This window comes from Sus scrofa, chromosome 2 (assembly GCF_000003025.6).
Source record: "Sus scrofa isolate TJ Tabasco breed Duroc chromosome 2, Sscrofa11.1, whole genome shotgun sequence".
NCBI classification, from domain to species: Eukaryota; Metazoa; Chordata; class Mammalia; order Artiodactyla; family Suidae; genus Sus; species Sus scrofa.
The window spans coordinates 77,048,471-77,072,055 of NC_010444.4; the positions used below are offsets into that span (position 1 = coordinate 77,048,471).

Here is a 23,585-nt window from a genome sequence, read left to right on the forward strand (position 1 = left end):
GAGGGGACTTGGCAGGTGGGAACTTGTCCCGCTTCACCTCCCTTGCCCTGGAGTTCCTTCTGCATCTCTGGGATCCAGCCTCATTTGGACTTGAGCTGCCCCTCGGACCCTGTGAACATTGGCTGGTGGGGTCCTGACACCCACTCTACCCATGCTAACTGCCCAGTCTGTGGAGTGTCCTGTCCAACCACAGTCCAGGTTTCACTCCTGCAGTTGTGGGGGAGGCCTGGCCAACCCCACCCACATTTGTCTAGATGCCCAGGAAGTGGCCACTGAACCCTGGAACCCAGGGGCTCCCGCAGTCAACCTGCAGCTCTGATCAGCCCCCCCCCAGGCCTGTAGAGGGGAGGCCTGCCCTACCCCCCACATCCGTGGGAAGGGGCTCCTCCCAGCAGGGGGAATAACACACACAACGTGGATTTCTAATCCAAATGCACTTTCTTTATTCAAACTGGTCAGCGGGGACGCCCTGAAGCCACGTGCGTGGGAGATCAGCTGGCCAGGCCTCCTGGTCCTTGATGCTGGGTCGGACACAGGTGGGTGCGGCCCCACAGCGCACCTGCAGACACTGCCAGGCACGCCAGTTGACAAAACCAAGGAATAAACAAAAAACAAAACACACTCAGTAGATTTCTTCTTTCAGCTCCCAGAGTTTCTGGACCAAAAAGTCCCAACCCTCAAAGCCAGGAGTGAGAGACTAAAATTGCCCCTCACCACCACCAGTGCCGACGGAAACCCTGTTTTAAATTAAAAAATAAGCCAGTATACATCGTAGAAAATTTCTCTTAAAAATCTCACAATTTGTAAATGTATATTTTTTTCTTTTAACATAAAAGTTTACAATATACGGTAAAACAAAAGGCTCAGGAAAATAATTTCAAAAAAAAGGAAGAAAAGAAACCTGAAGATTTGAATTAAAGCTGAAGACTTTTTTTTAAACCCTGTTGTTGAACCAGTGACTTTTTTTTTATTGTGCTGATGGGTTAGAGAAAGAAATATATTTAAAAACTTCAGTCCAGACACCCACAGCCACCTCCAAAAGTTTCTCGTCCCCCCCTCCCCCCAAGGTCGAGTTGATATTTCAGCCAAGTTTGTGATTGTCACGAGTTCACAAGTTTGAATCCTGGGTCTCAGCTGCCTGACGTCTGTTAGGCGCCGGCAGCTAGCGTCGGTAGGGGTGGAATCCTTGTACGTTGTGGTTCTGACCGCGTCCAAAGCCACTTCCGCCTGCAGGGGGACCCCCCGAGCCCGGCACTGAGGGGCCCCCATAGGAGGGGGGCTGCTGGCTGGGGTCTGAGAAGCCCTGTCCGAAGCCGGCCAGATCCTGTCCGTAACCTGTGGGGAAGAGCCCGGTGAGCTGGGGCTGCTTCTGCTTGCCCTGGCATCCATGGAGCAGGGAGAGGGGGTGGAGGGCCCACCTGGGAGACCTGGCCAGCTTTCTCTCACAGGAAGAAAAGCAGTGCCCAGACCCTGTGGATCCACTAGTCTGTCCCCTTCCCACTCATTCACTCCCCAGGCTCAGGGCTAGGGACCTAGCAGCAGATGCAGCCACTGGAAGGGCCTTTGAGCTTGAGACAGATTAACTGGCCTGCCTTGATGGACCTTGGCCTTCTAGAAAGCTTGTTCTCAAGTGGAACACACAGTAAATTCAGTGTAACTTTTTGGTTGGTTTGTAGCACCTGCGTATATGGAAGTTCCCAGGCTAGGGGTTGAATCAGAACTGCAGCTGCCAGCTTACACCACAGCTCACGGCAACGCCAGATCCTTAACCCAATGAGCGAGGCCAGGGATTGAACCCTCGTCCTCACTGTATACCGATCGAACTCTTTACTGCTGAGCTACAAGGGGAACTCCTCACCATAACTTCGGAGTTGAGAAAACATCACAAACCAGCGGAAGACAGAGTTCGGTCCCTGTAAAACCTGCCCAGGTCAGGCAGGCCCCTCCTCCAAGCAGGACCAGACCCCCTCACTCATGGCAGAGTAGGCCCGTCTCAGGGTCCTGGCTGCCCACTGGGCCTGTGGTGCTGCCCTGCAGTGGCGGCCCGTCCCCGAGGGCACAGCTGGGTCCACCCCCGCCCAGGGCAGCAGAGGAGGTGGCGTCCGTGCTTGGGCGCAGGCAGTGGGGACCAAGGAGGAGGTGCCACCTACCTAGGCCACATCACTGCTCAGCCTGACCATAAGAGTGTAAACAAAGTGTGGGCCGAAGCCTGGCAGGTCTGGAGAATAGGTACCCAGGCCTGGCAAGAGATGAGACCAGGGTGACTGCCCCAGGGGGCCTTGGCAGAGAGGTGGGGGCAGGGAGGGGCACACGCTTGCTCTCAGCGACACTCACATGCCACCGACTCATCCTGCTCTGGGTGGGATGGTCCCCAGGGGAACAAGAGTATGTGACCTAGGGCTTCTGGGGCACCTGTTCAGGTCAGGAGACCCAGAGCCCAACCTGACCCACATGAGCTCCTCCCATGAGCTGCAGCATCTGCTGGATGAGCATCTGCTGGATGAGCACCCTTGGAGAAGCCTGGTACAGAAAGCACATTCCCGCCTGCCCTGCACTGTGCATTTGGAAGACCCAGATACCCCAGGCTGAAGGCTTGCAGGGCCCAAACTCACAGGCCCTAGACACCTGCCATGCCTGGCTGCTCCTCACCAGCACCCTAGCAGAGGCTCGAGACACCAAGAGCCTTCCTGTCTCAGGTTTGATGGAGCCAAGGTCACCCGAGCCCTCCAACAGCTGACTCAGGAAGGGAGGCCACTCACCATACTGACTGTATGGGAAGTCAGGCTGGGCTGTCGGTGGTTTGCTCATGTCCGGGGCGGCTTGAGAAGGAGGTGGTGGGAAGGCCAGAGGCGCTGCCCCTGGAGTAGCCGGTGGAGGGGGAACCCCTGGAGGGGCAAACTGATCTGGTGGGGGAGGTGGAGGCCCGTAGCCAAAACCTGCAGACAGGAAAGACAAAGACATAGTGCAGGCCCAAAGCCCAGCCCTCTGGAGCCACCCAGACAACTTTTGGGGGGAGGTGGGGCGGGGGGGCAGTTAGGCCCCGAGGACATGCATGGGCTGGACCCCAAGCCCCAGGAAACAAACCCCGCTGGCCAGGCAGAGAATGACCAGCAACCAGCCTGGCAAAGCGGATAGAGGGCACATCCCCCAGCAAGAGATGGTGGTTTACGCAGGGACACCCTTTAAACCACGTGGTCTGGGAAGACGGTAAGAGGATGAGCTGTCACTGAAGGCATCATGCCCACCCTTAGACACCCAGCTCTGATCTGGACTGGGAGTGGGCAAAGCCTTTCTGTAAGGGCTGCACTGTTGTCAGGTGGCCCAAAGGCCTGCAAACTCTGGTGGGTCTAACTGTGGCAGGGCTGAGTGGGCACATTGCCCAAGGACTGAGGGAAGGCAGGATGGCGACACTTTCCAATGGCCCAATGACATACTCAAGTGATCGATCACCTGTTGGCCCTACCAGGTCAGGTGAGGCGTTTTATTCCCACTGGGCAACTGGTCACCACAGGGGCTAGTGGGGTAGGGATGCCCCAGACTAATGTTCGGCTCTCCCACAGCACAGAGCACATGTGTTACCCCCTCAACTTGAAGTACAGGGTGAGCCCTACACCCCGACCTGAGTGGAATCTCTGCTGTGACACGTCCCAGGCCACCCTCCAACTGGGGCCAGCTGGCAGGTGAGCAGTGGAGCACCCAGCCAGGCTCACCTGGCCCAGCCGCAGGCCTTTGCACTTACTGAATTGCGGGGGTGCGCCGTAGCCCTGGGGAAAGCCCTGAGGAGGGGGGAACCCTCCTGGAGGGGTGGACACGATGTAGGAAGTGAAGGGTGGGGGTGGTGGGGGCGCTCCTCTTCCCGCAGGGGGCGGTCCGTAGCCACCTGGAGTACGGGGAGACAGAGCAGGATGAAGACAGGCAGGTGCTTATAGCCCCACCCCCAAGGCTGTTCTTTCCCTTTTCTCCAAACAGGGACTTACCTATTGCCTGTCCTGCTGGCACCCACATTCCTGCACAGGAAACAAAGAGGAGTTGGTATCTTGTCAGCCACATGGGGGTGGCTGGGGACCAACCCCCCCAGCCCCACCCCTCCTGTGGGACCTGGTGTCCTGACATATCCTGGGTGGAGGGGAGACATCCGAGAAGCTCCGAGCCTCCTAGAGGCCCTCAGCTGTTCAAGAGAATTTGTCACAGGAGAGAGTGGGGATGCCCACAGATCAGGGACCTGGGCTGGGCTGGGGGTTAGTGGACAGGATCCAGGGCAGGCCTGCGGCCAAGTGCTGGCTCTCTGCCTGTTGGTGGGTGTGGGGGCACCTGGTCTCACCAGATGGTTTCCTACAGCTGGAATAAAATATTATATGTATATAAATTTGTGTGTGTGTATATATATATTTACATTTATATATAAACATATGTATTTTGGCCAAGGATTGAACCCAAGCCAGAGCAGCAACCTGAGCCACTGCAAGGACAATGCCACATCCTGCTGTACCACCAGGGAACCGCAACACTATAAAAGCTCTGGAAATTCCCATTGTGGCGCAGTGGAAATGAATCCAACTAGTATCCTTGAGGATGCAGGTTTAATCCCTGGCCTGGCTCAGTGGTTGGGGATCTGGTGTTGCTGTGAGCTGTGGTATAGGTTGCAGATGTGGCTCAGATGCTGCGTTGCTGTGGCTGTGGTGTAGGCCGGCAGCTGTAGCTCTGATTTGACCCATCCGATTCAGCCTGGGAACTTCTATATGCCACGGGTGCAGCCCTAAAAACCAAAAAAAACCAAAAAAAAAAAAAAAAAAAGCCAGCTCTGGAGAGACCAGAGCTGAAGTCTCAAGCTGGCTCTGGGAGCTTGGGGCACCAGGCCTCCCCAGGGGTGGAAACAGAAACAGGGATGGGACAGAGGCTCCTAGTCTGGGGACCCTGGCCACCCCAATCCTCCCATGAAGTTGTCCCTAAAAGCTCTGCCGACTCCAAAGTGAGGACCTACAGCCCAGGGAGCAGGAACAGAACCAAAGGGCCCAAGAAGCCGGATTCTTTGCTTCCTTCCCACTGGGTGAAAATCCCACTCTTCTCCAAGGTAAGGCCAAGTCCACTGGTCACTTAGCTTCACTTGCTTGCAGTCGGGGTAGACGCCACCGAGGCCCTGCCCAGCATTCCCACCTACTCAGCTGCTTGGCCCTTGGCCAGGGTCTCACACCCCTCAAGATGGACTAGGTAAGGACCCAACAGCCAGGATGGCTTTGCCGCATATCCCCTTTCTTGCTCCACAAACCAGCAGCGATGGTGCCAGCTCCTAGGAAGAGCACGTACCTCTGCTGGGCAGGGGACCTCAGGGCTGGATGGGGAGGGAGCCCGACAACTCAATGCAGTCAGCAGCCTTACCTTGCGGGCCGTATCCTTGCTGCCACGTGGGTGGGGGCTGGCCTGCCCAGCCGTTGGCGGCATTGGGGACGACCCGGCTGCCCCACTGGCTGGCACCCGGCTGTCCTGGCGCTTGGCTTTTGCTGTCCCGAGGCTCGGCCCGTTTAACTTCCACCTAGACAAACCGAGCTCTGGTTTAGGGAGACACCGAGCGTCTTGGACCCCCTTCCCTTCAGACACACCCTCAGGTAACTTACAACTACACTTAGCATCTTATTATGACTTAAAACTAAATACTTAACTATTAACCTTATTTAGGCCACTAACTTTTTCTTAAAAAATTTAAAAAAATTTTGTTTATAAAAAATGTTTCTCAGGTACAACAGATACAACTGTAAGACACATAGAGCCCCTGCCACTGCAGAGCAGGGCTGGGCACCAAGAGCCCCTGAGGTGTGAGCGTGACAAGGGGTCTTTCAGTCAAGTCAAGGCCACGCTCATCCTCCTTCAATGGCCTCATAAGCCTGGGGACAGAGGCCAGGGTTGTCCCAACAACTGCAGCCCTTGCCACAGGCATCTCTGGCCACACTGGCCCCTCCAGAGCCCCCACCCTGCCTTGCGCCTTCAGCTCATACCTGAGAAACACAATTGGTTTACTTAGGTTTTTATTTAAAATGTCTAATGGAAGATAAAGACTTACCTTCCCCAGGCTAACGCTTAAAGAATCTCAATTAACTCAAAATGTCAGAGGGAATGGATGTGATAAGAGAATCTTACATTACATCTAACAAAAAAGTAAACAAACATGCAATAAAATGGACATTTGAATCAGTAAGCAATCTTCATACTGTGTTAGGTCAGCAGCCCCGGGACCCTGCCTCTGGATGTGCTGGTAGCCAGTACCAAGGGGCCAGATGGGGGATGGACAGGCCTGCCCACCCCCTGGGGCTGGGCACCAAGGCTGCCCGGTGCCCTCACACAGCCTTTCCAATGCGGGCAGATGATGGCAAACCCCAAATGCAGGGCTGCCTCGGCATTCAAGATGCCCAGTTTTTCTTGTCTGTAGGATAAATTTAATGAGAAGAAAGAGACAATGGATGTGCCTGGAGTCCTCCGTCCCTGGAGTCTCACAGTCTGGTGAGCCAAGGACCATGCACTCAGAATCCTATCGATGCTGCCTGAACCCCTTCCTGTGAGAGGACAGACATGTGGTGGACTAAGGCACAAAGACCTCACCTTCTGATGCCCCAAAGATGCTCAAAGGATAGGAACACCCTCCCCCCTCCCCACAGCTCAGGGATGTGTGACAGCAGGACCAGAGGACCCATTTCAAACAACTCAAACTAATGAGTCTTCACACTTTCCTTATTGGAATGTTGTTACTGCTTACAAAACAAAGCAGCCCTTGTGATGTAAAAAAACCTCTCCTACTCTTTGTATGGGAACATGAATGCAGATACCTGCACTCAAGACAAGGGCTCAGCCTTCGTCTCATGCAGACCAGACTGGGACACAGCTGGGTCCTGCAAAACTGGGCTGGGAGCAGATCCCTGCGCTCTGCAGGTTTCTCTGCCTGGAAGGCCCTCACTCCCCAGCAGTAAATGCACAGGACCTTATAGCACAGGACACAGTCTCTGCACCTGCATTCATAATAGCACACATCCGTAAAATGTGCATGCTGGAGTTCCCATCATGGCTCAACAGTAATGAACCTGACTAGTATCCATGAGGACAAGGGTTCGATCCCTGGCCTTGCTCAGTGGGTTAAGTATCCAGTGTTGCTGTGAGTTGCAGTGTACATCGCAGACATGGCTCGGATCCCATGTTGCTGTGGCTGTGACACAGGATGGCGGCTACAGCTCCGATCTGGCCCCTAGCCTGGGAACTTCCACCAAAATAAATAAATAAATACAATCAGCACACTAACTTATAATTCAGTGTCAACGAATGTCTAAAACCAAAAGCACAACTGTGCTTCCTTCATGGCCAGGTTCAAATGGAACTGATTAAACCTACAACTGAAACTCAGCCTCCTTTATGTAAAAAACAGCCCTGCCTGCTGCTGTGTCTGCAAACCATGGGGTTTGGGGGACACCCATGGGGCCAGACCCCCTCCACACCTTAATTGACCCATCAGCCAGGGCTTCATCAGAAGGGCTGGGCATGACAAGTGGGTCCCGGGGAGCCAAAGCCTCTGCAAACTGCAGAATCCCCAGCGGTGGCTCACTAAAGAGCTAAGGTCTCACAAGCTCCCGGGACTGGGGAAAATGAGGGGCTGGGCCACCTTCCGAGGTTCCCTCCTTGGCAGCAACACAGTATGAAGATGAAACAACCAGAGGTCACTTGACTGCATGGAGTTAAGAACTACCAGGAGCGTGTGGTCGGTACCGAGTTCACAGTAAGTGACCCAATTTAGAAACCAATCCTTCAGGATGTTTTCGATGCCTTCAGTTTTACACGGAACCTGTTCTCAGAGGTTCGCTGCCCAGCACAGTTCGGGCCACACGGGACAATCGGGGAGGGGACACACATCTGAAGGAGTGGTCAGTGAAACCGAGCCTGAGGCAACCTGTGACTTCACTGGACGCCAGCCCGCCCACCTGCCCCCCAGGAACTCCAGAGCAAGGGGCTCCAGCGCAAAGCTTGCTCCTGCAGAACCAGGCCCAACCCACAGCTGTGACAGGGTCCCAGGATGAATAGCCTGGCCCTTCTGTTAAGGGAGTTTCATTTCCAGTGAAATCCCTAGGTTGCCTAAGACTTGGTTTGGTCTTAAGGTAAAATAAAACTACAACTACACACTTTTTTGCCCATGATGTCGTGAAAATGCATGTTGACAGCCTGGTCCACTGATTGTTCGTCCTCGAAAGTAATAAATCCAAAACCTAGCCAACGACGAAGAGTGAATCAAGGTAGCAGGGTGTTGTGACACAAAACAGGATGATGAACAGTATTAGGGACGGGCCGAGGGATCGACCGAGGGTTTCAGCGAAGCCAGTGTGTGAAGCCACAGGGCCAGGCTCCGAGCAACCAGGAGATCTCAGCCCTGAGCAAAGTTCCGCGTCAGAGCCCACCTCGGGACAGCCCAGGGCATGTCACAGAAAGCAACGGCCCGGACAGTGGGGTGTTGAGGGCCCGGGTGGTTCAGAGAACACTGATGGAGTGTGTGGTGGGTGCGCTTCCGCTTTTCTGAAACCCAGGTCCTCCCCCTCGGCTTGCAATCACTTGCAGCTAGTGCTGACAGCAGCCGTATATCGCTCTAGCGCATTAAACAGAGGTACGTCTCTACCAGTTAGAGCCTCGCCAAGCTTGCCCAACGCTGTTGGGTAAGCCCGAGGAGTCCTGCCAAGGTAACGTACGTATGTATGCAGGTATCTATCTGTACGTGTCTACGTGAATAAATACACAGAGATACAGGCCACAACGGGTTCCAGCAGGTCAAACACTGCTGTCGGCAGCAAGAGCAAGAGGCATCATGTCATCAAAAAGACAATTTTCAAGGGGAAAACAATTTAGCGTTTTCCAAACACAAGAGTGCAGTATAAACGAAGTTTGCTGGTCTGGTGAGCTCGGCCGCCCGGCTACATGGCATGTCCAGTCCTGAGCCTGCTGCTCTGGCTCCCTGGGGCCCATCTGCACTGAGCACTAGAGGAAACTGGTGGCAGGCAGCTGCCGGAAGACCCCGAACAACAAAGGACTGGCCAGGGAAGGGCCAAGGGCTGAGAGGGTCGTGGGGGAGGGGAGTGGCCCAGGGAGGAGCTCAAGCTGGGTGAAGAGGGGTGTGGGCCACAGTTGTAGGGACCACATGGAAAGATTCCTGGCAGAACTGTGGTGGTAGAAAGATGGAGACAAGGAGAAGGCAGATCAAACATGAGTGATAGGCTCACAGGGAGGACCACATCCTCTCTGCACATGTGTGCCTGAGTGTGACACGCACGCATATGAAGCCTGTACACAGCGGAGGAAGGATGATGAACACAACAGAGGAGACAGGAGCCAGAGTGGCAGGAATGTGGGGACAGTGGCCAGGGACCAAGTCATGGGATGGAACACTCAGATGGGCCGAGAGATAGGGATGGGAGAGGAGACTGCAGAGGGGGCTGGGGAAGGGGAGGAAGCAAGGGTGAGCCTTCTAGGGTGCCTACTGACCAGCTGCTGTTCTTGGCCTGGCTCCTGGCCCCTCCTGCCTAGCACTGGGGGCCCCACGGTCAAACGGTATGAGCCACGCAGGAACGCAGCCCCAAGGGTCACGCCCATGCGCCCTCACTGCCGGCTTCCTCCTGCCTGGATCCCCAGTCAGGTGGCTGGCATGCCCCCGGGGCCCAGGTGAGGATGAGGACCACAGGCAGCCCTGTGGGGAATCTAAGAGCAGCCTCAGGATCCCCGCATCCCGAGGCATCTCAAGATCGGAGGCAAATGGTGGAACACAACATGGGTGATGAGCGGCAGGTTAAAAAGTGAACATTCTCTCCAAGTGCAGGAGGGTCTGAAGCCACAGGGCCGGTCCTGATAGCGCAAGAGGCGGTGAGTCGTGGGGAAGGACCCCGGGGTGGGGCCTCTAGGGACGCGTCTGTCTGTCAAGAGGCGACATCACCGCTGAGGAGCGGAACAGAAACACACTGAAACTTCGTTTACACCCCACTGGAGCAAAGCCCGTTCCCTCCTCTGACTGCGGGACTGGCCTGTACCTGTGTGATATAATTTAGCACCTGGAGAAGAGAAATCTAAAGAGATATCGTTAATCACAAACAATTCACAGAGAGAAAAGGAAAAACAACTTACTTAACATTACTGTACTTTACTATAAACACTTAAGTATGTCACTAAGCAAGTATGTCTACGTTAAAATTAAGCCTAAGACTTAACAGCTTAATAGACATGAAGTGAGGATATGTTACTTAATCATGGAGTAAGAGGAGATGAGGTTCAAATGGCAAACTATTCTCCAGCATGGCGGGCGCATGCTGCGGGCGGCGCCGGCTCAGGCTCGGCTGCCTCAAGGGGTGGGGCGGGCTGCAGAGCCTAGACGCAGATCAGCTCAGGCTGCTGGTCCAAAAGCCGTTCAGGAACCAAAATATAGAGGCAGGGACAAATAGCAGCAGCCACAAAAGGAAAAAAAAAATTAAAAAGAAAGAAAAAGAACAAAAAAGGAAAAAAGAAAACAAAGAGTAAAGAAAAGAAAAAAGAAAAAAAAAGGGCACGGAAACTGGGTGCCCAGTGTCCCAGTCCCGCAAACCAATTTGGACGTGCAAGTGTGGGCAGCTTGGGAAGCCTGGTGGGGTGTGCCAGGCAGCCCTCCCCCTCCCCCTGCCTGCCCCACTGACTTAGGGGAAAGAGAACCAGGAAACAAGAAAAAAGCATGGGATGGATCAAGGAAACCACGTTCAAGCCGAGCTGGGCAGACCTAGACATGAAACGGGACTCCTGACTTTGTGGGAGTGAACTTAAAATAGGAGAGGTCGGGAGTGAGGAAGTTCACGATTTAAAAGAAACACTAATCTTTCAGGATACACTTAAAAACAGAAACCATGTTGAAATTCATGTCCAGTTGTAAAAACTTCAAAAGACCGAGCTAAAAAACAAAAAGACTGTACCGTCTGACCTTAGGAAGCAGACAGGCTGGGGGCTGCGTGGGGAGGGACTACACTTTAATCATTTGTCTCCAAATCACCCTTTTCTGAGGCAATGCTCGCTACAACCACCACCTAATTGTGAAATAGTTTGCCATCTGAGAGGGAAGGTCAAGGACAAACTCGATCTCTTTTACCTCGAGGCCTCTGCTTCTCCGCGTCATAGATCATGACCACTTCTGTGACCTGGAAGAGAGACGGGTGTCTGAGGACGCAGGCCCACGGGGCCTCGAGCAGGTGGAGGATGCTTGTGGGGCGGGGGCGTGGGGACACCAGGGGTTCAGGGTCCTCAGCAGAGAGGTAAGAGCCGTGTACCTTAGGGAACCAGAACTGAGTTCCCTACATGACCCCCCAAGGAACTCTGAGCCCACATAAGATTCTAGAGGATTCAGCTTTTTCCAGAAATCCAGACCACCTCTGGTCCTGGGGGCTGGGGAATGATGGACACAACAGCCCACTGAAGCCCTTTCTTGCTCTCTGGTCCAGCACTTCCCTCCATGGGGGCTGCAGCCAACTGGGGGCCTCCCTGGAAGCCAGTCTGTCCGGTTTCCAGGTGCCTAGAGGAGCCATGAAGACTCCTGGGATGTGAGTGGCCATGAAAGGAAAGGTGGCCTCTGGTACAGTTGGTCTGGGGAAGGATCCGGGAACAGGATACAGGCCCGCCACTCCCACCCTGACCAGCAGCTGCTGGCTCAGGGAGGACTCACCACTCCAAATTTCTTGAAGTATTCCCTGAGCTCTGTCTCACCACAGTTGTGAGGGATTCCACCGACAAATATCTTATTGGATTTACTGTTATCACTCCTGGGTCCTTTCTGCTGTTTCAAGAAGGAGAAGATGGTTAGTTGAAGTGTGACATGGGGACCTTGGGGTGCTCCCCACAGCTGGGTGTTGCAGCCTCTGAAGGCCAGAACCAAGCACCTGGAGATTCCAGGGCTACAGCAGGGCTCAGTGCCTCATACTCAGAGCTGCAGAACTGTCGAGCTCTGTGGCATGAAACCAAGAGCTTTCGGAGCAAAGAAGGAAAATCAGGGTGGCATGTACAAGGCAAACTGAGACTAAAGAGGATGGTGCAAAGTTCCAGTGACTGAGGCTCACTTTCGCCTTCCCTGCCAAGACCCCACTCTCTGCGGACAACCTGCAACACCGCCTCTTCCCACTATTCAGCCCCCAGCCACAGGGGTTCTGAGACTGCACTCTGGGCACTCTGGGGGTAGGGGTGCACGCAGGGCTCGAGGCCCATCGCCTGTGCAGCTATTAGGGCTCCTCTGCCTTCCTGAAGCTGCTGAGACTGGAGAATCAAAGTCGCATGGAACCTGAACCTTGCTTGGACCCCAGTCTCAAGAGAAGAGCTAAGACAGGCCTGTGAACAAACCAAGTCTCACAGCTGGCTGTGTGGACACACTGACTCCGGGAAGGCATCTCAGGTGTGGGGACAGGGTGGTGTGGCAGGTGTGTTGGCAGGTGTGGAACATGCAGGCAGAGATGGGTATACGCACAGTTGGCCCTCTGGAGCCTTGGGTTCTGCATCCTTAGATTCAACCAACGCAGATCAAAAATTTTGAGGGGAAAAAAAAATTCCACAAAATTCCCAAAGCAAAACTTGAATTTGCCACGTGCCAGCCAACAACTTCCAGCATTTACACTGTACCAGGTTATTATAAATCACCTAGAGACGGGTTACAGTATGTGGGAGAATGCCATGCTGCTTACAGAAGGGACTTGGGTATCCGTGGATCCTAGCATCCTCGGGGGGGGGTCTTGGAACAGTCCCGCGGATACTGTACAGGGATGACTGTACAGGTAATTGATCCTAACAATTAATGACTCTTGACTCTGGGAAGCCTATTTAGGTGTTCTCTCTACTACTCTTTTAATTTTTCTGTATTTGATACTTTATAACAGAGTTGGAAAATAAAACTTGGTCTAAGGCCCCTATCTAGCATCAACAAATGGGAGTCCTACTAGAAATGCAGGCTCCCAGGCTCCAGCCCAGCCCTATCCAGCAGGGCATTCTTCAAGAACAGGAGCCTTCTGGGTGACAGAGGGTGGGTCTGTTCCAGATGGCCAAATACCAGGGGCCACACATAGTTCAGAAAATCCCTGAGGTGGACTTTGAACTGCCCTGGAGGGGAACAGTCAGCAGAGCAGGACATGTAAAGGCCAGTAGAGAGCTGAGGAAGCTGGGCCTCCAAGCAGAGAGGTGAGTGGGGCGGAGAGGGTGCCTCAACACTTGGGCAGGCTGGGGTAGTCCTTCCACTTGGGAGGACTGGAAGGCTCTTGATGACAACTGGGTTGTAAGCTGTCATTTTTAAGGTAGACTACTAAGAACCTTCTTGGCTACAAGATAAAAAACTTGCAATGTCTAGTAAATCTCAGCAATTTTCAGCTGCTCAAATGTTAAAAGGGAAGGCCTCTGCGGCTCTCAATCTTAATGAGTAAGAGCACTATACCAAAGGCACATATTTCCTCCACCCCGGCTACGGAACAAGCAGGGAGGAGCTCCCCAGTCCCTTACCCATCCTTCCTTCGGCCGTGTCCTCTCCGGCTGCATCCCACGAGGTGTACATGGCTTTGGGTCGATCTGTTGGAAGTTTCAAAGGAGCCAATCTGTGAACACGAAGCTATCTTCCCCCGAAAAGAAGTTCAGCAGCAACAGCCAAGAGCACAGCAAAGGGGCCCAGGCCCCATCAGATCACCTGGGGTACACTCTGCCCAGAGTCCAGCCCAAGCTTGACCCTTCCCCATTTCCCACCCATGGCACATGGAAGTTCCCAGGCCAGGGACTGAATGTACCACAGTAGCAATCAGAGCCACTGCAGTGACAATGCCAGATCCTTAACCTGGTTAAGCCTGACCCTTTAAAACCAACCCGCAGGAGTTCCCATCGTGGCTCAGCGGAAACAAATCTGACTAGTAAACATGAGGGTGCAGGTTCAATCCCTGCCCTTACTCAGTGAGTTAAGGATCCGGCGTTGGTGTGAGCTGTAGTGTAGATTGCAGACAGGGCTTGGATCTGGCGTGGCTGTGGCTGTGGCCGTGGCCAGCAGCTACAGCTCCAATTCAACCCCTAGCCTCGGAACCTCCACATGGTGCGAGTGTGGCCCTAAAAAGACAAAAAATAAAAAATAAAAATAAATAAAACCCCACAGGAAAGCAGTCCTCAACACAAACACTACCAAAGCTGGGGACAGAGCTGAGCTGAGGAGCCACACCAAAGAGAGAGGAGTTTCTACCATGGCTCAGGGGTAACAAACCCAACTAGTATCCATTAGGATAGGGGTTCAATCCCTGGCCTTACTCAGTGGATTAAGGATCTGGCGTTGTCATGAGCTGTGGTGTATAGGTCGGCAGCTACAGCTCTGATCTGAAACCTAGCCTGGGACCTTCCATGTGCCTCAGGTATGGCCCTAAAAAGCTCCCCCATCCCAAAGACAGGGAGAGCTTCATTCAGGGGCGGACACTCACATTTCGGCCGTCGAGGGTATGTGGTCTGCTGGCCAGCACAGTGCCCACGCAGTTCGGGTCTTTGAACTTGACAAACCCAAAGCCTCGAGACTGGTTGGTTGTCTTGTCTTTCATGATCACGCAGTCCACGACCTCGCCATACTGGGAAAAGTAGCTGCGCAGCGTCTCTGCTCAGAGACCGGGAGAGACATACACATACACCAGGGTGTTAGGCAGGGTCAAGGCCAGTGTGCATGCACACACTGCTCCCCACCCGGCAGCCTGACCTGGAAAGCCCACCACTAGTAACCTTTAAACCAACCACTCAACTGATATGGGGATGATGGAGGAGGGAGGGGTCCAGTTGAGCAGGCAGGGCCCTAGGAGATAGGGCAGATCGCCTCAACTTCCAGGCTGCTGTCACAAGCTTCTTCCTGAGCCCTGCCTGCTCCACCCTCCACCCCGAGCTAGGAAACTGCCCTCCAAATTCCTCCCTGGAACCTGTCCTGAAACCTTAACATGAGATCAAGTTCCAAAGCCAATGATCATTCCTCTCTGCCTCAGCTAACTCCAGATCCCAAGCCCCCTCCTCAGGAACTAAGACAACACAGAGAGCCAGAACTAAAGAAACAAATTCATGCACTTGAAGAGCCAGGTCACAAGCCGGCTGCCCGTCCGCACCTACCTTGGGTGGTGCTCCAGTCAAGACCGCCCACAAAGAGCTTCCTGTAATTCAACAAGAAAATGAGGGTCAAGATGATTCTGCCTGAGGTGCTGCCCATCTGGCCCAGCTGAAGGTGGTAACCCAGGGGCATGGCCCTGGCATGGCTTTGTCAGTTGAAGGCATTGAAAAATGACTCTGAGATCTGCCAACATGGCGGGAGCGAGTATTATAACATCCAGAGTCACTCGTGCATGCTGACCTTTACCACAGTAAGAAAAAGGGCTCCTGCAGGAGACACAACGGGATCCCCCACCATGCTGGCCCCAGGGTGGGTTACAGCCAGGTTCCCTTTCTACCTTCGTAAATACTGTGAATTAGAAGTCCAGATCTCAAATCACATCCAACCAGAAAGGCGGCGGGTGGGGTGGAGGCTTGTAGGACCAAGCCTCGGATATCTACCAGTGGTCATGTGTAAGGACCCCCTCAGATCCCAGGCAAGGTCCCTGGAGCTCAGCCACAACAGGGTGGACTGGGCTGTCCATTTGGGCAGACACTCTAGAATGTCTGAGAGGAAAAGTTCTAGTGGTCATGCTGCCTTGTGTCTACGTGGTGCTGGGCACGTCCAGAACCCACTGTGCCCTCCTACTGCCCGCCACTCGAGCTGGCTGGGCCCAAGTGGACAGAGGCACTTGGCATGTCCCAAGAGGTCCCCTGTGTTGCAGCTTTTCCAGCCCTGGGCCAATATGACAGAGAAGGCAGGGAAAAGGGGCAAGGCCATCATACTCAGAGCTGGATCCCCGTGCTAAGTGAGGGTCCTCAGATGCTGGTGCATGGCCCAAACTTAGCCCCATTCCCAGCCAACCACACCTCGCTTGGCTCCAAGACAAAACGGTCTCTGGGATGCCTTAAGGAGTGACTGGGGGCTCTTTTCCACTGTGGCCTTCTCTCTGGGAAATTCAGTGTGTAAGAAACAGTGTCTCTGCCCCCAGACAGGGACCCACTGCCACCTCAACACCCCACCCCCACCCCCGCACACACAGGGCGCTGCAGAGCCCCTGGACAAGGAAGGTGGGTGTCTGGAGCTGTCGGGGAGCTCTAGAAGGGCCAGCACCAGGGCAGCAGGGGAAGGCTCACACTCAGGCCTCCTCTCTCTACATCCTACGCACCAAGTCAGGCCAGGCCTCTTCCTGCCTCCCACTGATCCTGGGGCCTGGGGCCTCTGTCCATTCCCCACTCCCCCAGGGCCACACCCAGGAGGGCAAGCTCGAAGCTGGCTGATGCCTCTCCACCCAGGCCTTCAGCACAGGCACAACTGAATTTGCTGTGGAAAAACAGTTCCAGGCAGAGAAGAGAGATTGCAAGCATTCTCAAAAGACAAAACCAAAACACCCCAATTCACCTGTATCTGACCCAGGCATGAAGCAGGTGTCCCTCTAGGCAACCCAACCCCCATGAGCCGCAGTTGTGGAGGAGGCAGGAACTGGTCTGACCAGTCCAGGTTCCAGCCCTCATTTACATTTCGAAATCAAACATTAAGGGGAAACAACTAGAAATGCCATCATCCCCGAAATTGACAAAACCAGAATCTGCCCAGTGGAGGAATGATGGTACAACACAGTGGAGGAATGACGGTACAACACGGTATTGATACCATGTTTCCTGATTTTATCACTGTGCTGCCCTGTTTTCAGAAATAGGACACATAGGAGCGTCCACAGAGGTGTCTGGAGCTGGCTTCCCCTGTAACCTGCACCTGAGGCACGGGCAAAAGGAGCACATTGGCCCATGGGAGTCTGAGTCCTGCCCTGGGAAGAGGATGCAGGGACCTGTGCTCCGATCCTTGTCATTGCTCTGCTGAGTCTCAGCGTACATAAACCACTAGATGAAGACTGCTCAGGGTAGAGAAAATGCCATGCCAGTGCCGTCCTGGGTGCTTTTCGTGATTCTATTTTCTATCCTCCTGCTTCTGGTCTGCAAAGCGCAGGCCAAAGGGTCCAGAAGACCTCAAGAGACCTCACTGACTCAAGGTGGCAGGGACTGCCAGGGGAGCCTAGACAGACTCACTCAGAGCCCGGTAACCCCAGGCACTGCTGGGCGTCCACAGGCAACGCAGATGAACAGACCAGCTGATCAACCCCAGCTCCCCCCTCCAGCCCTGCCCTGCTCTGAAGGGGACCAGAGCCACCACTCAGCTGAAGCAGGAAGTCAGGGCCCCTCAAAGACCCCACACCCCACAAATCCAAAGGGGACCTCCTGGCTCCATCACGCTCCTCCACACCTGGTGACCCAGAGTCAGGCTCTGTCACCCAGGGGACCCGCAAGAGGTGGTCTGCTCTCAGCACACTGCCTCCCACCCCACCCCTGCACCCCAAGAGTGGGGTGGCCGACTTCCTCCTGGAAGGGGCTCTATACAAGTGCCCAGACACCAGGCTCTGGGTAACACTCACCCTCTTCCACCTGCTGACACTGAAAACTGGTTTTGGATGACTCTGTTCCTGCCCTGCATACTTTAGGGCAACCATGTGGCATTTATACCAGAAAGTCAATCTCCAGCAGGTTCCCTTGCCCAGGCCGCCTGCACCCTTCCATCAAAGGCCTGTGTCCGCCCCTTCCTCACCTCGCCACACTGGTCCTGCCACCCTGCAGTCAGGGAGCCATCCCACTTCCGGGCCCTTCTATTGTGACAGACAGGAAGCCCCAAGGTGGCTGTTGGGGGCCACACCCAAAGCCCCCCCTCACTGACCTTGCAACCCGGACCTCCCTCCACCAGCAGTTAAGATCACCTCTCATCCCATAACACATGAACACCAGGCCAGGCTGTGAGAGGGGCAGGCACTCAGTACCCCAGGCAGGGCCACGGTGCCCAGGGCCTCTGACGGACAACTGCCCCCTGCCAGACCTTGGCTGGAGAAGGCATGCCGCACCCCCACAGCAGGAAGTAGGGGTGCAGTGGGCCAGCTCGCCAGGAGTACCGGCTCCCTGCTTGGCTTGGCCATCCAGGGAATGACCCTTGCCGTTCCTTGACCCTCCTAAGCCCCAGTCTGCCCTGCCCTGTGAGAGAACAGTTAGAGCCAGAACTACAAAGGTCCATCAGGGCCTATGGCAGAGGCTCTGAGGAGGGGCCACCACCCACCAGCTGCCACATGGAGGGCCTGTGCATCACCAGGTCAAGCAAAGTACCTCCCAAAGTCATGGACAACCCCTGGAACACATGCTGTTCCACACCCCGCAGTGCTCAGGACACCTTCAAAATGCTAAAGAGGAGCCCCAGAGAGAAGCACCCCATCCCTACCCCACAGTAAATCACCTCTCCCCCCTCAAAAGGTGCCCACACAACAGGCTTAGCAAAGTGAGCTGTGTGCTCCTGGTCTGCACCCTTCCAGGCCCAGTCAGAGCTCAAACACAGGGCCTCTGTATTCAAAGCCCTTGCAAATTGACCATCCCAGAAAGAGACTGACCCCGAAAGGTGCACAGGCTCCTCCTCAGGACCCTTCCACCTCCTGAAGTTGCTTGGGCACCTGCCTATATTGTCCCTGTCTCCTTGAGACAGCTCCCCAGTGCTGCTCCCCCAACCCAGCCCTGGGGCTCTCCCCCTGCCCCAGTCACGGCCAGGTGTCCCAGTCTCACCAGCCCAGGGTGGCCCAGCAGAACCACACGTGCCAGATAAAGCCTCCCTCAGACTTCTCTCAAGGCCTGGAGCTGCCGAAAGCGTCTGCCCCCAGCACTGGTGAGCAGCAAGAGGCCTCTGTAAGGCACCAAGGGTCTGAATCAGGGAGCTCTTCTGGACTTTCCAAGGCCACAGTGAGGACACAACCCTGGCTGCTGCCTAGCCCCCAGCAAGGTGAGTGCCTGTCCTGCCCAATGGCCCAGGAGGGAAGATGGACACCTGCCCATTGCACCCTGACTTCTTGAGGCCACATGTGACACCTGCTGCTCCTACCGTCCCACTGCCCTCAAGACCCAGCCCAGCTCTGATCTGGCCAACAGTGACAACCAGGACACTGAAACCATGAACCACCCCTAGCAGCGGTCTCACCAACTCTGTTCTCCCCTCAAGGCCTCGCTCATCGCTAAGCCAGGTTTTCCTTCAAAGACTCAAACTCAAGGGAGTTCCAGTCATGGTTCAGTGGTAAGAAACCCGACTAGTATCCATGAGGATGTGAGTTCAATCCCTGGCCTTGCTCAGTGGGTTAAACCTCTGACGCTGGTGTTGCTGTGGCTGCTGCACAGACCTGCAGCTACAGCTCTGATTTCACCCCTAGCCTGGGAACTTCCATATGCCATGGGTGCGGACCTAAAAAAAAACAAAACAAAGACTCAAACTCAAAAGTGCAGATCCCCAACCCAAGGGAACAGCACCCAGGCACAAGCTTCCTGAAGATGTGGGTCCCTGTCAAGGAAAGGGGAAGAGCCCCTCTGCCTTGGGAGGGGCTGACCAGATACCAAAGCAGAGGTGGTGTGAGGTGAGGGTGGGTGTCATCAGGGATCAGGACGCAGAGCGTCACATCCTAATAACATGCACCACCATCACTTCATCCAAGCACAACACACAACACACACACACACACACACACACACACACACACACACACACACACACACGGTGACCACCCCAAGGTCAGCAACTATGGTCCCCTCGCAGGAAATGCCAATGTGGCCTGTCGTCAGGGAGCTGGACGGGGTCACAGGCACTATAGGAGCACAGTTACACAGAGCACTGAAGTCAAGTGAATCTGGACTTGCAACATCAAACAGAAACAAGGCTCCTACATAAAACTGAAACTGGTCAATTCTTTTAGACAAAGCAATAAAGTTTCTGGGACATCTGAGATCGACAACTTTAAAATTCAGGTTACTCAGGTTGCCAGGATGGGGAGGGGAACAGAGCCAGGCAAGCCCCTAATCCCCAACCTGGTTCTACTTCTTGCTGTGCAGCCTCCCCTAGTTGCCTGTGGGTCTGTGGTGCTGAGGGTGGAACCCTCCAGACAGCCTTAGATCCCAGGAGTTGTTGCAAGTTGTTGGGGAGAAATGGCAGACACCCCATCTGGCAGTCTCCTCCTCAAGGGGACACCAATCCAGGGCTCTCTTCCTTGGTTCATGTGGAGCAGCTGTGAAGCCACTGACTCTCCCCTGAGACTCTGCCCCTTTTCTGTGGCTCTTTCTCTCTCCTTACTTCCTAGCTTCCCATCGGAAGCACGCTGCAGCCTGTCATTTACCCAAAGCATACAACTCACCCTTCAAGTGCCTGGAGCTGTTTCCTAAAGAAACCAGGCCAGGAATTAAACGCCTTCCTTCTGGTCCTCTAAGTGGGAGGGGGTTTTTGGAGTGGGGAGGCCACAAATCACATTTGATGTCCTCTGGTATAACCTGCAGCTGGAGCCAGGCAGGGGCTCAGTGAGGCCAGCCACCCACCAGCAAACAATGACTTACTCACCAAATCAAGCATTTTGTAAACACCTCATCTGTTCAAAGCTAAGGCCACTGAAAAATGTACACAAGGCCACGGAAACCCAGCCCAGGCTGTTTTGCCATCTTCCCAGAATTTAACTGTAAAATTACGCTGATGCTGTAGGAGCCAGTCTCTGCAAAGAAAACTAGACCAAACCCCTAGACCAGAGCAGAATTGGATTTTCTGGTTCCTCTGGGATCACTTCTCTCATCTACAGCCCGTTTAGCATTAGGCAAAGCTATAATTAAAAGGGAAAACCTAGCTATAACAAACCTCCTCTAATAGCTGCACCAAAGAGAAAGACCTCTGAAGCAAAGCTGTCTGTCCACCGCCGTTTCCCTTTCTCTTTATCTTAAGCACACCCATGGGGGTTAGCTGGGGGCAAAGCAGAAAGGGGCTCCAACAACAAAAAACAGTTGCAAACAACCCATCAGGTGGTGTGGAGGCGCTGAGACGGTGGGCACCACAGGGCACGAGGAGTGCCAACCAGAGATCGGCCCCATGACCTTGGCCTTCAGCCTTCGGTTTGCAAACCTTCACTTAGGAGGACAGGGGATGGTGAAGGGGACCATCGCTCGAGTTCCGGGAGGGAGAAGTTGGGCGGCGGCAGAACTGGATCCCCCCGCACCCCGGCCCGCCACGTGCGCTGACGCGCCAAGTTTGTGCACGGGCTGGGGGTGCCCTGGATCCCTTGGGTTTCTTTTCGAGGTCCCCGAGGAGAAACAGGAGCACGGGGCCCCCAAAGGGAAACCCTGGCATGCCCGGGTGCAGACAAGGTGGTTCCTAACTGGGGGTCCGCCAGCCAAGCCGTAAACTCTAGCTTGGAGGAGGGGTCCGCCCCCGGCAAAAGACTGCGAGGGCTCCCAGGTTTCCACTCTGGGTTCCCGGCCAGGAAACAGCGGGGCGCTGAGACCGCTAGGACTCCCTGGGCTCCCGGGTCCCGCTCGGGGTCTCCAGCCACAAGGCGGCGGGACGCCCGGACCCTCAGGACTCCCAGACCCTCAGGACTCCCAGTTTCCATTCGAGGTCTCTGGCCACGAGGTTATCAGGACTCCTGAACACCTCCCCCGACTCCCCGGACCCCCAGCCACGAGGTAGCAAGGCGCTCTCCCCCTCAAGACTCCTCGGACCCTAGCTTCCTGTCTGGGGTGCCCGGCCACGAGGCGGCGGGGCGTCCGGCCCCCAAGGTTCCCTCCGCTCTTCGCAGCCCCCTGCCCCACAGCAGCCGGCTCGGCGCGGCCCCGCGGCGTGACCTTGACGGGCCGGGCGGGTCTGGGCGGGGGCCGGCCGAAGCAGCGGCGCGGGCCGGCGCGTCCTCACCCGATCTCGTCGGCGCCCGAGTTGTTCATGGCGGCGGCGGCGGCGGCGGCGGCGGCGGCGGCGGCGCTCGGCGTCCGGGCCCCCTGGCTCGCTCCCGCCTCCGGAAGGTCACTGGCCCCAGCACCCTCCCCACAGCCGCGGCCCGGATCTGCGCAACGGCGACGGCCGCGCTGCCTCCTCCCCTCAGCGCCAACGGTCACCGCGCGCCCCCGCGCCCGCGCCGCCGCCCTGCGCACACCCGGGCGCGCTCCCGCACGGGGCCTCCGGGGGCGGGGCCAGGGGTGCGCCCGCGTGCTTGCGTGCGTGCGTGCGTCCGCCGGGGCCCTCGCTACCGCAGCTCGGCAACCGCAAGTCGGCCTTTCTCCTCGAGGGCTGCTAGCGTCGCAGTGGGGCACACTGGGAAATGGAGTCCTGCGCGCCGGCGGCGGCGCCGGCCCCGCCCCGAGGGCGTGCGCGTGCTGCGTGCGTGCGTGCGCGGCGGGACGCGTGCGCGGCCAGGCGCTCGGGGCTAGGCACTGCGGGGCGCAGGCGCGGCTGCGGCTTCCTTGTTCAGTCTCTAGTGGGAGGTGGCGGAGGCCTGTCGGTGTCGGCCGTGAGCTGAGGCCACGCCCACACCCCCGCGGAGCCGCTAGAGGCCAAGTTCTGCACCTGCACCTCGGTTGCGCGCTCTGCACCCCCGCCCCAGTCTCCCAGAAGATACAGACGGTCTGATAGACTCAGTTATCTGCCCAAGGTCACCCATTCAAGGGAAGAACTGGAATCAAATCCAATAGTTGGCTGTAAATCCAATGATTATGAAAACATACTGAGTCCCTGCCATGTGCCAAGCATTGTCCTGCCCTCATCTGTCCACACCGGTGGTTTTCATCCAGAATGATTCAGCCTCCCTCTCGTCCAGGGGATACTGAGCCATGCCAGTCACCACTGGGTGAGGGGGTGCTACCAGCATCTAGTGGGTGGAGGTCAGGGACTGGTAAATATCCTACAATGGGCAGGGAACGCCAAACCCAGGTCTACAATGACCCTATTAAAAGCTGATCTGTATGGTGGTGTCAGATAGTGGTCATGCTGCCTAGTGACTTTCCACTCACTGTCTCAACGTCTTGATAGCCTGACAATTAATTTATTCACCATAAAATTACATGAATGTGAGGAATGAAGGAACTAGGTCATAGGTAAGCAGTAACACATAAAACACTTAAAATGCACCTTCCTTCCATCACATTACAGTTTGCAAAGCACTTTGGCATCCATATCATCAATTACAGTAGCCTCTGAACAGGATAACTCATGAGTTGCACTTGCAAATGAGAAGCAGAGGCTCAGCAGAGGAGGAAGGATTGGCCTTAGGTGGCATGAGGCAGGTGTTCTCTCTTGCCCAGGAGTGGGGGTGGAGGACACTTAAGTTTTCCAGGTCAGAAAAGAACAGTAACACTTGGTGGGGGCTGGCTCCCTACTCTGGGGGAACGCAAACGTGGTGAATGGAGAGGAGTGTGCTAGGGGAAAGCTGAGGGGTGTGTAGTGAGGAAGTGAGCAAAAATGGGGGGCCAGCTGCCACTATCCTTCCAACAGTGGAAGCTCAGCAACCCCCAAATGCTGGGCTGAGTGCAGACAGACAGACATGCCCCAAGATGCTCACAGCCCACCCCATTATTAGAGGAGCAGAAAACTGGCATCAACCCACATGTCCCTCCATTGGTGACTGGATAAATAAACCACAAAG

The 23,585-nt window shown here is 55.3% G+C and overlaps 1 protein-coding gene across 3 annotated transcripts; it reads right to left on the minus strand.

The window, feature by feature from the left end:
• DAZAP1 (DAZ associated protein 1) lies at positions 420-22,095 on the minus strand. 3 transcript variants are annotated; one of them, XM_005661387.2, is made up of 12 exons: positions 21,863-22,092; positions 15,115-15,155; positions 14,451-14,617; positions 13,501-13,566; positions 11,690-11,797; positions 11,120-11,168; positions 8,155-8,237; positions 5,377-5,530; positions 3,978-4,007; positions 3,740-3,880; positions 2,760-2,936; positions 420-1,335 (listed from the first exon to the last, which is right to left on the minus strand). In XM_005661387.2, the coding sequence occupies exons 1-12, from the start codon at positions 21,889-21,891 to the stop codon at positions 1,163-1,165; spliced, it is 1,218 nt and encodes a 405-aa protein (XP_005661444.1). In that variant the 5' UTR covers positions 21,892-22,092; the 3' UTR covers positions 420-1,162.